This window comes from Lepidochelys kempii, chromosome 9, assembly GCF_965140265.1.
Source record: "Lepidochelys kempii isolate rLepKem1 chromosome 9, rLepKem1.hap2, whole genome shotgun sequence".
Taxonomy (NCBI): Eukaryota; Metazoa; Chordata; order Testudines; family Cheloniidae; genus Lepidochelys; species Lepidochelys kempii.
Genome location: NC_133264.1, coordinates 74,125,609 through 74,140,627, shown reverse-complemented (window position 1 = coordinate 74,140,627; position 15,019 = coordinate 74,125,609). Strand labels below are relative to the sequence as shown.

At 39.4% G+C, this 15,019-nt stretch overlaps 1 protein-coding gene across 1 annotated transcript in view; it reads left to right on the top strand.

The window, feature by feature from the left end:
- The window catches only part of LOC140917643 (connector enhancer of kinase suppressor of ras 2-like), a 463,215-nt gene that overhangs the window by 295,261 nt on the left and 152,935 nt on the right, over window positions 1-15,019 (top strand). The window contains exons 11-12 of the mRNA XM_073360900.1: window positions 6,782-6,915; window positions 10,326-10,531. Of these exons, the coding sequence (XP_073217001.1) occupies window positions 6,782-6,915; window positions 10,326-10,531 (340 nt within the window). The remainder of the gene's footprint in view (window positions 1-6,781; window positions 6,916-10,325; window positions 10,532-15,019) is intronic.

The window sequence follows — 15,019 nt, the reverse complement described above, 5'->3', positions numbered from 1 at the left end:
TTTCAGCAGATTTTATTAAAGTCATATTAGTTACAGGAAGGCAAATTCTCTTTTGATAGTTCCAGAGATGGAAACACTGATTTCATAGGAAAGAATCAAAGGGTAGTGTGGATCGGGGAAAAAAACCTCTATGGGGGTATCTACACTGAAATCAGGAGTTGTGATTGTAGCTCATGTAGACATACCTGAGCTAACTTTGATCCAGTTAGATCACAGCTAGCGTGAGTTATAATAGCAGTGTAATAGCAGCAGCATGGCAGCAGCATGGGTTAGCCTTCTTTATACAAGCCCCCACTAGGATCCCGGGTAGCCCATGCTGCCGCCCATGCTGCCATGGCTACACTGCTGCTGTTACTAGCTAAATCAAAGCTAGCTCAGGCATGCCTACACAAGCTGCAGTCACACCTCCTGATTGTAGTGCAGGCCTGCCGACAGCAATTCCAGGCCCCAGAGCAGAACAGTCAATGGGCCCTGTAGAAAGGGATGGCTGAGGTTTATGACACTACTTTTTATCCTATTGATAACCAATTAGAACCCAATATACGTAAGTGGTGGCGTTGCTTGATGTAGTTAATTTTTTTCCAGTTACAGCACCAGTATTAAACAAATTGTGAGCCTAAATGTAAGATGTAGAATTTGTTATTTTGAACTATATATTTAAATTAAATAAATACATTATGGATTGAAATTGGAGAGTTTCCATCGGAGGGCAACGAAAATGATGAGGGGGCTGGAGCACATGACGTATGAGGAGAGGCTGAGGGAACTGGGTTTATTTAGTCTGCAGACGAGAAGAATGACTGGGGAGTTGATAGCAGCCTTCAACTACCTGGTAAGAAATTAATTCTTTACAGGATACCAAGGATCGCCTACAGTACATATGCTATGGAAGAGGAAGTTGAAATAAAACATACAACACAAATTTTCATTGCTAGGAAAAATATTGGACTTTATCTGATCTTGAGAGGAAAAGTCATTTGTATGCATGTGCTAAATGTGGGGCTTTGTATCTTTGGACAGAGACCAGTCTTCTTGAAAGTGATATACTGAACTACCTGAAAACAAGCCAAAGATGCCTTCCTGAATATTGTTAGATACTTTTTTAAGATACAATTATGTGAGGTGACAATGGTATTTCTCTGAATTGTGTGTGTGCACCTGCGCTGGCTGGTGGCCAGCGAGCTGCCGGCTGCACTGCTGGGTGCTCCCTTCCGGCACTGCCAGGGCTTCCACATGCCCACCTGGCTGCCTTTGCCACCGCTGGTTTCATAAATATAAAGCTAAGAGTAACCACCTTTCTGTATACAGTGCTATAAAATCTCTCCTGGCCAGAGGCAAAATCCTTTCACCTGTAAAAGGTTAAGAAGCTAAGGTAACCCCGCTGGCACCTGACCCAAAATGGCCAATGAAGAAACAAGATTCTTTCAAATCTGGAGGGGGGGAACAAAGGGTTTGGGCTATCTGTGTGATGCTTTTGCTGGGAACAGATCAGGAATGCAAGCCTTACAACTCCTGTAAAGGTAGTAAGTAATCTAGCTAGAAAATGCGTTAGATTTTCTTTTGTTTAATGGCTTGTAAAATAAACTGTGCTGGAGGGAATGTATATTTCTGTTTTTGTGTCTTTTTGTAACTTAAGGTTTTGCCTAGAAGGATTCTCTATGTTTTGAATCTGATTACCCTGTAAAGTATTTACCATCCTGATTTTACAGAGGTGATTCTTTTACCTTTCTTTAAATAAAATTCTTCTTTTAAGAACCTGATTGATTTTTCATTGTTCTTAAGATCCAAGGGTTTGGGTCTGTGTTCACCTGTACCAATTGGTGAGGATTTTTATCAAGCCTTCCCCAGGAAAGGGGGTATAGGGCTTGGAGGGAGGGGGGGAATATTTGGGGGAAGACGTCTCCAAGTGGTCTCTTTCCCTGTTCTTTGTTTAAAATGCTTGGTGGTGGCAGCATACTGTTCAAGGACAAGGCAAAGTTTGTACCTTGGGGAAGTTTTTAACCTAAGCTGGTAAGAATAAGCTTAGGGGGTCTTTCATGCAGGTCCCACATCTGTACCCTAGAGTTCAGAGTGGGGAAGGAACCTTGACAGCTGGTACCATCCCTCATGCGCCTAGGAGCCCTGCAGCCTGCCTGGGCAATTTAAAAGGGCCAGGGGCGCCCGGGCACTTTTAAATCACCCAGGCCCCTGGGCAATTCCTCCCTTTGCCTCCCTGCCAGCGGGCCTGCTGTAGCATAGACATATCCGATCAGATTGATTCCTCTCTTGCTTACACAACTTCTAAACCAATATAACCCCATTGATTTCAGTTGAGTTTTTCCTAATTTACACTGAAGTGAGACCAAAATCAGAGTCTATATTTATAGATGGTCTTTTGGAGATATGGAAGCATGAAAATATTGGCTGCCCATCAATATTCATGAGTAACCCCACAATCTCTGCATATGTGTGATGACTTCCTTTATTAACCCATCACTGATAATTATTGAATGTACAACACCTGGAAAGCAATTCTTCAGAGCAGTCAGTTTTCTAAAGCTAGAAGATCAGTTCTAAAAGTATGGCTCTCGTGGTGTTAATTCTCCTTATGACATTAAAAAACCTGATACCTCTTGCAGATAAATATTAATTACATCTGTTTGTCACCAGAGATCCTAGAAATCAGTTTGTCACAGAAAAACACAGAATTTGCATTTTTACAGAGGAAAAAATAAAAACATGTATTAAATATTAACTAAATTTTACTGGACGTACCAGTGTCACTTATTCAATGCCTGGCTGGGGCTCGGGCGGTCAGCCCTAGGCAGCTCAGGCTGGGACTGAACACCCAAGCTCTGCCAGTTTCAGCCCCAGGTGTCTGGTGATTCATTTAGTAGAAAGAGCTCGATAATGGAGACTTTGATAAATGGGGTTCTACTGTATATCAATAAAACATTGTGTTCAACTGATTCCTATATATATTGTGGCTAGAGAAACTAAAGTTCAGCATTTAATTTTAATCATGGAAAAACGTGGATTTTTATGGGGGTTTTTTATCAGAATTTGGGGGGGGGGTTATCACAGAAAATTAGGATCCTTGTTTATCACCTTCCATCCTGAAAGATCGTAGCATACTTCACAATCCTGAAAGAATTACTGATCATAGAGTGTACAAACAAAGCTATTGAAATAATGGTGGAGTAGTAAACATAAAATCTGGTCGTGTTTTAGGCTGCACAGCAGTTGGGGTGGGGGACATTTTTGGCTAAGGACACTGAGTGAAATCCTCACTCTTGTGAAAAGTGTTATGGGATCTTTTATGTTTACTAATGGGGGATGGAATTTTTAGCATATCATTGAAAATACCCCCACAAATGAAACTACACGGTGTTCAAATTATCTGCATCTGAAAGATTAAGTGCTTAGTCAGGATTCAAAGATGTGGTTCTAGATAATTCTGGTATTCCCCACCTGATTCCTAGATTCACTTGGTTTTCCTTCTAGCCTGCTAGAAAACTAGCTGCATGTATTTAATCACATTTGTGTGTCTTCAAACTAGAGGCTTCCACATAAATAATCTATACAACCTGCCCAAATATATATATATCTCCATGCCCTAAATACATATACAATGGTCTGTAGATAGAGATACTATATTGCATCTATGAAAAACACAGTTACAATGAAAATGTATCCTTATATCTAGGAGCCAGTAATTGTTTGATTAAAATATGTCCTTAACTTTTTGTACTTTAAAATTCATTTATATTATATTTACCTTTTTCATAGCCCTTCTGTATTAATTAATTACCTATAGCAACACCCACAGGGTCAGTCTTTGATGCTTCTATATGCAGGTGTCATATAAGGTTAGGACATTAACATAATATCTCAATTCAGCATGATTAGCTCATTCTAACTACTTGTAATGCCTGTTAACAGTAATATTGCAGGGTGTGGCTCCCAAAACAGATGTGAGAAGACAAGTCATTGCTGATTACTGTGACTGGTAGTAACCTGTACCTTTTTATATTGTGAATAAAAAATCTAGCTTGGTTTCTCAAACAGTGATTTATATCACAACATCAGTTCAATAATATCACAACTGTGAGTGGGACCTTTGCACTGACATTTGTAATATAGTCAGCCTATTATTTAACATATTGTTTGTTCATTTCTATATTTCCCCTATTTCTGTGCTCTAATATGAGTCAAATTGTATTAGACAAGAGCTTTGTAGTTTACTGTGTTTGCTGGCTTCATGTTACATTTTTGCCAGTGTTAAATCATTTTGCATCATCTATTATCAGTGTATGTGAAACAGGGGCAAGTAGTGTAAGTAGCCAGATGTCCTAATCCTAAAAAATAATATAGTCCTAGAAAAGCTAAAATTAGAAACAGAAAAAACACTTCGAGAAAAAATTACAAGTTTAAAGACTGCAGGTTCCACATTTTTTTTAATTCCCCTCCCATCTCCAGCATTGCTCTAAATTAACTTTTGGAGAGAGAACTGACAAGAAGAATGCTGACCTCTTCTGTCTATATAAAGACTAGTATGAACAATCATAGAGTTTTCTAGAGTATACCACCCGTATTCCTGAACACTGAGCTGGAGGAGCCATTCTTTTAGGGGTGAGAGGGTAGTTCAGTGTCCAGGCTAGTGAACTCTTAATTTCTCTGCTGATACTGCCAAAAAGGTTTATCAGTTATGATGGTGGTTTTAGTTATGTGCACATCTGTCCACTAGCAACTGGAGTGAAACCATCAACAGATTACTTAAAGCAGCAATCTGCTAGCAGTAACCAACAATGACTAGTGCTGTGAATTAATGAATGATCACACAAGTGACTGGTGTGTATTCCATTACCAATCCCTTGAGCCATAAAGTTGTCTCTGAAAAGTTCTGTGTAGTGACACATCTCAATAGTGTACAGATCTATATAATGTCTGTATTTCTCTTCCCTTTTTATACTATAATAAAAACATTTGCATGAAAACAGTATCTTGGGCTCTATGTGGATGGAATCAATTTCATCCAAAGTGTCTGGGCTCTATGCAGACACAGTGAAGAGCAGTAAGGGAGGTGTAGTCCATCTCCCCAGCCCTTAGGCTGGACTAACAGCTGTAGACCTTCCATGCCAATTGCATGGGGTACAGAGGCCACTAGATCAATATAAACACAAATCCAGGGATCCTTCTCTGGCTCATCTTGAAATGCCCTTGGACTGCTAAATGGCCTCTGTGCATCAGTATAATGCAGGGGTGGTGCTGAGCCCATTTCTGTGTCATACAGGAAGTGTGCAGTGCCCTGTATGGGCATGCAGACAGTTGACCTCCCACAGAGAGCCCATTCAGAACATTATCTGATACTATCCTTCCAACCAGGGATGAACTTCACTTTTTTTAAATAAGATGTGTGCTGGTGATGTTTCTGCTTATTCCTCAGATTAATTTATATTTCATTAATTGTGGCCTCACAATCAGTTGGCATGGAGCCACAAATGTCACAGACAGGATTAGGCTTTCAGATAAAGAATAAGGAGCAGCTGGAGTGGATGGGCCAAAGATCCGGTTTCCATAGGAATCCTGTAGTTATGTCCCAAAGGGAGAGGTAGGAGTAGTAAGAAGCCTTCCCTCCCATCCCCCAATATTATGGTTCTGAACTCTTTCATTTAGCATCCGTATTGTACAGTCTATAATTAAATACAATTAAAGCATGGGATACAATTAAAGCATTTCCACTATAGAAATTCCCTCTTCAGATACAGCCAAGAGAAAATCCTATTTGGAAACAACTAGCTTCTGTATATAATTAATTCCATTCCCACTGACAAATCTCAACTTTTGGAGCAACTCCACCCCTTTTAGCAGGGAATAAATACTATACATTAAACTTATGGGTGTTGTGTTCCCACAGGAATAGAGAGGAGAGCTATTGAAAGTGCAGAAATATCTGCTTGAATTAGTAATAGGCAGGCCATTTCTCCAGTTTTAAATCGGACAGTCCTGTTTTTCCCCCCCAGGTTTGTCCCCTGTCCAGTGCTGGTATAAAACTGTATTTGGTTTTGCCTCATAAGACGGAGGCTGTCATTTTGAAGAGCATGCCACTCTGCCCCACTGGTGTGAACTTGCACGAACCATGCATGCGAGATCATGACAGCAGGGATGGGGTCATGAAGACAGGGGAGAGTCAATGCCGTTTTCAGAAGTACCAGAATGTCCAGTGTTCTGGGTATGCACCAGTGGCCACCCTAATTAGTACGGGGGGGTGATCAGTTGGAGAACATAAACCACGTGCAACTTACTTGTATTTTAATAATGGCTATCCCACAGTGCAACACTGAGTGGATTTAACATACCCCAGTGTTCTAAGTATTCTCTAATCTGTTGCTGCTTGTTTTGAAGTTTAAAGATCATACTTCTTTGACTTACAATTTTTAAAACTTTCCATAAGACATCTTGAACACTAATACAGTGTTAGTCTCTAAGGTGCCACAAATACTCCTTTTCTTTTTGTGAATACAGACTAACACGGCTGCTACTCTAATACAGATATGTTTGCTTTAGTTCAGCCTCTTCCACCAAATAACTTTGGTCTTGCAATGCTTACAAAAGCAGGGGGAAATTTCAACAAACATCCCTTCTGCAAGAAGCTGTAATTATGGCTAATCCAAAAGAGAGAGCAGCCAAGAGAATGGTGATCCCCGCTAAGAAAACACAGTTTAGCTTTGTGAGAGCACCACTGAAATGTAGCATGGAAATGATGAGTTTCATTTTTAATTTGTTTGTTTCTCTTTCACAGCCCGTGATTCCAACCAGTCCAACAAGCAGCTCCACAACTCCAACCAGCACAATGGGCATGTCCTCAAAAATTGACAGCTCTGCTCTCCAGGACATTTTCATCCTCTCTCCCATGTCAGGACTTTATGGTCCAAGGTAAATCTCCCAGTGAATCTGAGCATTCTCAGACAATGTTAAAACAGAAACAATTTACTCTTTCCTTCCACTTTATGTATAATCAAATATTTCAAGATGTTGTACAAGGCGTTTAATTAAAATAAAAAGCTGTAAAGGAGTGGCTATATATAGGAAATGTCATAACTATCATCCTCCATGCAGCCATGAAAGTCAAGCACTATTCTGAATTGCTAGCTAATGTGCAGCAGAATTAAGAGGAAGGAATATGTTAGCCAGGATACCAAAATTCGGAGTGACTTTTGTTTTTAATAATGTCATAGCACCTTTTGTTTCCACTTAAACAACTGACTGGGAGATGACACTGTTTTAGACCCTGGTCCAGAAAAGCACTTAAGCAGGAGCATAGGTTTAATCATGTGAGAAGTCTCATTGACTTTGGTGAGACTCTTATGTCTTACTCAGAGGCTTGCACTTTTAGTAGTGATGTAGTAGTCCCTCAACCCCTGTCTGCCGCCTTTAAGGAGGCAGCCAGATAAGCCCTTTCTGGCTTTTCAGGGATGACCAGCTGGTATGATTCCTCATCTTTTGTTTTCAGGGGACCAGGAAGGGTAAATCTCCCTTTCCCCATCCACAGAAAATACCTTCAGATAGTACCAGTGCATTCTAAGGCATCTCTCAGCTCTAGAATGAGTTAGAAGCTAGCTCAGTCATTAGCAGAAAGATAAACTTGCAGTGTTGAGGACCCCACTGTTTCTGAATTGGACTGGGCAGGAAATCTGATGTTCTGCAGAAGTTTCCTATGGATTGTGAGAACAACAGCTTTACTTTGATGCTCTTCCTGAAGATAGAAGATAGTGGTAATATTGGGAGTAGGTCACCTACCCATGGCTTGAAGAGTGAGAAGCGTGAGAGAGTTAAGTGAACTCTGAAGATGTTGGAGGGTATGGAGTGGACATGACAAACCTGTGTTGTGCGGGGAAGCAACATCTGGGAACATCCTCTCTGACACTGAAAGCACTGAGTGCCACATGATGGGAAAGTCAAGTGGAGGCGATAAAGCCTATCAAACGCCAAATTGGGAACATAGATGATGCCATAGTTGCCATTATTGAGGATAATGCTATGACAGTAACTGTTCATGGGAGAACAATGGCAGAGGGAAATGGAATCACCAGAAACATACATAACTTCAAATTTCTGTGTGGCTTAGTGTTGTGGCATGACATACTGTTTGAAATAAATGTTGTAAGCAAGAGACTCCAACGTGTTGACCTTGATATATCTGGAGCAATAGAACAACTGGACAAAGCAAAGTCATACCTACAGTCCTACCGATCAGGTGAAGGATTTCAAAACGTTCTGAAGAGTACACAGAAGTTGACAGAGGAACTTCACACTGAAGCTATTTTCCCACCCATTCAAGAATACAAGAGTCACCGAAGAAGAAGACACTTTGATTATGAGGCATGGGATAATCCCATAAGAGACCCCAAACAATCATTCAAAGTTGAATTCTTTAACCAGGTGCTAGATTGTGCAATACAGTCCATTGAAGAACGTTTCATGCAGCTCAAGGAACACAGCAGTATATTTTGGATGTTGTATGATATTCCAAAACTCCTCACTATACCAGAAGAAGACCTACACCAGCAATGCAGGGCACTAGAGAGAGTGTTGACACATGATGATATGCTCGATATTGATGCGAGTGATTTAGGTGATGAACTGAAAGCCCTTTCAAGATACACTGTTGCTCTGTGCATACGTCTAACACTTCCTGTAACAGTTGCCAGTGGAGAACGCAGCTTCTCCAAGCTGAAGTTAATAAAAACACATCTATGCTCCACAATGACACAGGAGAGGCTGGTCGGCCTTGCAACCATTTCAGTAGAGCATGAGCTGGTCCAGACTGTGGACCTTCAGGAAGCAGTTCAAATCTTTGCAACCAAGAAGGCACAGAAAGCACCACTTTGATTATTCAAACAGATACAAATGCCAGTGTTTACTATGCAGACAAGAAAAGTTACATTTGCTGTTCAGGCGTTTGGAAGTTAAGAGTTACTTAAAATTTTTGAACAAGTCATTTTGAGTTGTTAGTTCTTCTTTATTGGGGTAGGTAGCAGAGCAGTACCATGCGAGGGGTAGAATAGGAAGAAGGCAGAATTGAGACTTTTCAAAGTTTTGGCCCAAGTGAGGGAGCATGGGGGCGTCATTTGAGCTCCCTGCCTCAGGTGCCAAAATGTTGTGGGCCAGCCCTGCAGGACCTGCCCTTTGAAGGATGGAGTTCTTTAGTAGCAGAACTCATGGAACATTCCATTCACTAAAAGACTCATAGGCCACTCTGCAATCCTGGGGATATACAGAAGTTACATATGCTGGGTGTTTTCAGAGGCTTACATCAACAGAACCCCAGTGCACCCAGCCCAAAACATTCCTCTGTGCCCCCCAGTTCAAGGACCACAGCACTATGCAGTGGATTTACCCACCAGGGTAGATGCCAAGTTCAGGAGGGTGGTACTACAATATGTGTTTGACTAACGCAGCTGAAACTCCTCACCCATCATCCAGAGGGGACACTACTTGCCAGTCACCTACAGTAGGATCCACACTGACATATACTTGAAGAAGAAAGAACTATTACTTACCCTACGGTAATGGGTTATCCAAGATAATGTCAACGTGAATGCCTTGACCCACCCTCTATCCCCACTCTCTGAATCCTCAGCTGTCACAGGAATTGTGAGGGACCTGAGGAAGGGTTGCATCACTCCACCTTTTATGCCCTCACATATGAGCGTGAGGATGCACATGTTGCACGTATGGCCACAACAGATCCTGCTGTTCAAAATAATTTTATCTCGGGTCTTCGAGGCACCTGCAGATCTTTAGTGGGATTCACACCAACTGCAATATCTCGGAGAAACATGGTTAATGTCGGGTAAAAAACTATTCTTATTCCACAGTGACAATGTTGAGATTTGTTGCCTCTTTAACTTGGTGTAAAATTTAAGTACAGAGTCTTTGATGATCAGCACATTAGGAATTTATATTGGAAACAAAGTTTTTTCTTTTATGATTATAGTCAATGCCTATACTATGTTTTGTAAAAATGAGTACTTCTTGTCCCGTAAGTCTGATAAACACTAAAATAATTAGCTGAAATGAATTATTTTGCTTTCAAAGAAAATAAAAAAAAATGGTCAGCACTGCTTTCTATTTTGGCAGCAGGTACAGTCACTTTTTTTTTCAGTTACTGCCAAATAGTGCAAAATATCAAATTTCTCATTCACATAATAAATGGTATCCTAATGACAACGCACCATTGTTTAGAACAGAGTGGGAAGTAGAACGTCCACTTTAGGTCTTCATCATTAAGTGATCCTTTCCCCATATCTCTTTGGATTATTATTTTATGTCAATATTTTTAGGGATGAAATTGGAATAATGTCTTGTGATGACATCAGCAAATATGGAAAGTCTGGAATGAAAGGCTCCGAGTCACCTAGCTACTTTCTGGAGCATGAAAGTGGGAAGTATTACACATTAATTGAAGATGAGGGCCATCCAATGGTCTCTGAGTATGAGAGAGGCAGAACCACAGGAGTTCGGAGACGAGAAAAGACACCAACTCATGGTATGTTTGATTGCTTTGGTCTTCAGAAGTTGACTGGATTAACAAATTGTATCTCTTTATTATTTACCAACTCACAATCACTCTGTGACCTGTTTGGGACCAAAAGTTGATAGAAATATGCTTTTGCTTTGAATAGTAACTGGATGTTAGTATTATTAAATGTTCAGGATCAAGGTACAAGATTTTTTTTAATACATTATCTACTTCAAAGCCACAAGATTGTGTGTAAAAATTATTTTAAAAAAATTTAATGGATGGGGAGATAGAGCCTACTTTCACTTATTAGTCTCTACCTACAGTCTCTTAGAGAGATTCCTACCTGCAACTTGCAGAATTACTAAAATATTATGGAATTGCCTGAAAAGGCATTGTAAGAAGATGAAAGCATCTGCAAAATGAAATGTTATCCCTAATTTAACCTTGTATTAAAGTAAATAATCACTTAGTACCTTGAAAGGTATTGTGCGGATTAGTTAGTTAATGCTTGCAATGCAATTTCAGATCCTAGGATGGTTAGTGCTAAATATGATTGCAGGATATTGTAACAATAATAAACTCTAGTTTTTATGTAGAAATCAAGTATTGTACATAATACATTGTAAAAGAGTTGCTGAGCTATAAATATATTTGTATCTATTAAAGATGAACATTGATGATCAGTGAACTTTAGAATAACATTACTGAAACATACTGGAAGCCAATTTACTCTTGTATTTGTAGTATTTTTCTTTTCAGTGCAGTAGAGATTATTTTCTTGTTGGGGTCACACATCTTTAAGATGGTATGTCCTGAGCATATTTATAAATAGATATATACTTATATGTAACTTGTAATACTTTGTATTGATTTTTATTTTTGTTTGGTTGAGAGAGTGACAACATTTCCCTGTCATTGTCACCAGTGAAAAGAATTACCCTTTCTGTCAGACAGGGCACTCCCTAAGAGGCTGGTTCTGTCCTCTGAGACATGCATACACTTCCCACTGAAGTCAGTCAGCAGCCCATATGAATGTTTGGGGCTCAATTTGATCCTTAGTCTTTTGTTTCACTTGGAATAATTCTAAATAGTTGCACCGATTACTGTCAGGAATTAATCACAAGTATCAGGTTTGTCCCTTCTGCTTCAACTTTCTGACTTCCACTTCCCATCATGCATTTGAATTATTGTTGAAAGAAATTATGATAAACACTGTAAGAAATGGCTTCTGGCAAACTCATTAAAAGCAGAGTTGGAATCTGTGCAACGTACTTGCATTCCTCTGGGAAACTGTAAAAACACAAGAATCTTCCACTAATGATTTTTTTAGGTGATATATATAACTTTGTAAACCTAAGCACATGCTATTCTTTACCTGATGACAATTTTGCTGCTCAGGAACTAACTTTAATAGTAAATAAGGTGTACACTGTGCATCTTGGAGAGGTTCTCTTCTGTGTTGTTTCTCTCCTACTGTGCTTATCTTATACTAATTTAGTTTGTGCAGCCCCCATGTAAAGCACTAGCAGAAACTAACAGCAAGGTGCTGAATTTTAAATGAGATTTCGGAAAAATGCATTTCTGGGACTTAATGCTGCCACCTCTTCTTCTCCATAGAAAGCATTAAACCAATGCCACTCATGAAGATAATCCCGAAGTTAATGAAAGAGGAGAGAGGATCCAATATGGCCTGCTTTCCCTAAACTCCTGGCATTCCTGCGTGTTTGGGGCTTAGTTGGCTGTTGGGAGGACACATAGCCTGGATGCACCCACTCTACATGACTTACTCCCATAGGAAAAAACATTAGAATTGCCAGCGAATTTGTTTTTGGAAATTAAGGATGCTCACTGGTGAATCTGGTTGATATGTGGCATTTATTTGTAATATATGAACAAAGGACTAATAAGAATATGACCGCATAACTGGCTACACTACAGAAGCAGGATTTTTGCTACAAAGTCAGTGGATACCACAAGCCATCTATGGTTAAGTATAAGAACTGGTTTCTATGCAAGCCTGACTAACTGCACAACTGGTATGTCTAAAAACCTTAAAATGGGACTGGCATATCTCCAGATATGTACACAATCTCTTTAGAGACAGGACTAGGCAGCACAGAATTTACTAGGCCGTTGAGGGCAACCTTGAGAAATTTCTCTTCTTTGACTTTCTCAAAGAGAGCAAATCTGGAAAGCCCTTAAATCCAAGATATTTGGAGGAGAAACTTAAACCTATAGAATACTACTTTTTTAAAAGACATTGTTTCATGTTCTCGTTTTTCCTTCCCTCACAGAAGTATTTCCATACCTAAGTTAGTCTTCTAGGATAATAGGAAAATATTGATCAAAATGCATCTCCTTTTCTGTCTCACTCTTAATCTTCGGAAAGTGCCTTCACTTGGTTCCTCAAGATATTTCAGGAAATATCTTAGTACTACTCCGATTTTAGACTAGCGGCAGAAGTCCAGATGGAGATTTCAAACTTTGTTTGGCGATAATTGGACTTGAGGTTTTGATTTGGCTCATTATAAAGATAGGGTTCATTTGCAAAATTAAGTTTTGTATTAGAAATACCACCCAAAGAATAGGGAACTTCATCTAGGTTTGTAATATTTTTTGAAGTAAACTTACAAGCACGTGAGAAAAGCTTGTTTCATTTGGTGTATTGTTTTAATGTGAGTGAAAAATTCTTGCAGAATTCACATATGTTCTGATAAAGATTTAAACATCACATCCAACTTCTCAGTGGAATAAGTTCTGTGGTCACAATTTCTGCATAAGTAAATATGCATATGCTATATTTTTTTCTAGACTACACAAGTTAAAAAATGAGAGGGGGGGATTTTGTATCGTGCTTTGAGACACTCTGATAGAAGGCAACAGTTGGAGAAGAAAAGAGTATCATTATTAGTGCCTCTCTTTCTGTTTATGTTGAATCCATACCAGCAATTATTTATAAGCATGCTTTTCTCTTACAATGTAGACAGGGTATATTTTGCCTCTGAAGAGCATGTTACAATCATGTTAGAACTCCATTGTATACTATACGTAGAGAAGCAGGTTTAGGTCCTTAGCTGAATCAGTGGTCTTCTCGGTGGAACTGCACAGAGAAGAAGACAAGCCATCTTTGCATTCCCCAGTGATTCCTGGAACTACAAAAGTCAGATTGAGGCGTTCTCTAAATTATGCCACACTGCAATGATGATCGTCAAAGGGATTTCAACAGCTGGGGCTTGCTGAAGTATATGATGTCATGACCACACCCCTCCCCAGAAATGTTCCCAGTATGCCCCCTACATCAGGACTGGGAGTGGGGAAGAGACAGAGCCTGCTACTCTCTGCAATCCAGAGATCTCCCAGGCAAGGGGCATTCAGGTTTCCAAATGCTTTGCATTGCTTTTGTTTCAAGAACAGTCCTCAAAAAAATTCCCAGTCCATGCTAATCAAGTAAACAGTACTAGGGCTTGCCAGCAACAATGGTATTTAAATATGGTGGTAGGTGGCACAGTTTCAACCATGATATGGACAGGGCCTTAGTTAAATGTCATTCTGTTTCCTGATAAGATTGGAGAAACCTTAGTAGATCATTTGTCTCTGTAGCATATTTCCAGTATACTGTACAATCAGACACTATAACCTGCACAATGCTCGAAAGAGTAGTCACCAAATTAAAACTGAAGAGTAAGACTCCATATTAATACTGTTATCATTCAGTTTTTATCATCTCCCTGAGCAAGTAAATCCCACAGGCTTTTACCTTAATATAGAATCAAAGAGAAACCTGAATTGTGTTTGAAATGTGAGCCAGTAATATGGATTTGGCTTGCTTTCATAAACTCATACTGTTCAATGACCTGTAGTTAGAACATCAGGCAATGTGTGTGTGCACGCCAGATCCCAGTACCATTTAAACTTTCTTCTTACGCTCATGATGGGACCATTGTGTCTGCTTTCCACAGCTTTGAGAAATTGTTTGAAAACTTAGAATGAAAATTTTAAAAAAATAAAAAATAAAGCAGCAGCGCAGGAAAAGGCCTTGCAAAGTAAAGAAAAAGTGAAAACAGAAAGCACATTTGTATTTACCTCTGGTGCTTGTAGGAGAAATTAGTAAAGCAAGAAGTTTTAAACACGTGTTGTTAAAAGGAAGCTAAGCTTTCTAACCCTGAGAAGAACTTTTTAGTTTTATTTTTATAGTGTGTTTTAAATCTCTCGTTTTAAAGAGCCACTTTTGTAAGCTTCAAGAATTATGATAAATGATTGTGTTTATGCTTTCAAGCTATGGTTTATCTTTGGTTCAATATCTAGAAGCTTGGGACTGTTGCTGGAGCTGAATACCCAGGGTAAAGAGGAAAAAATAATATTTTAAAAATTAAATATATTTTAAATCACTTTCCTAGTTAAATAGTCTGTTCACAGTGTTTGTGGGGTTCATACAAACTGCAGTTCAGAAATTCCTACAGGGGATTTGCCAAAATACGAATGATGGTCATAATCTAGTGCCTATCACAGCTG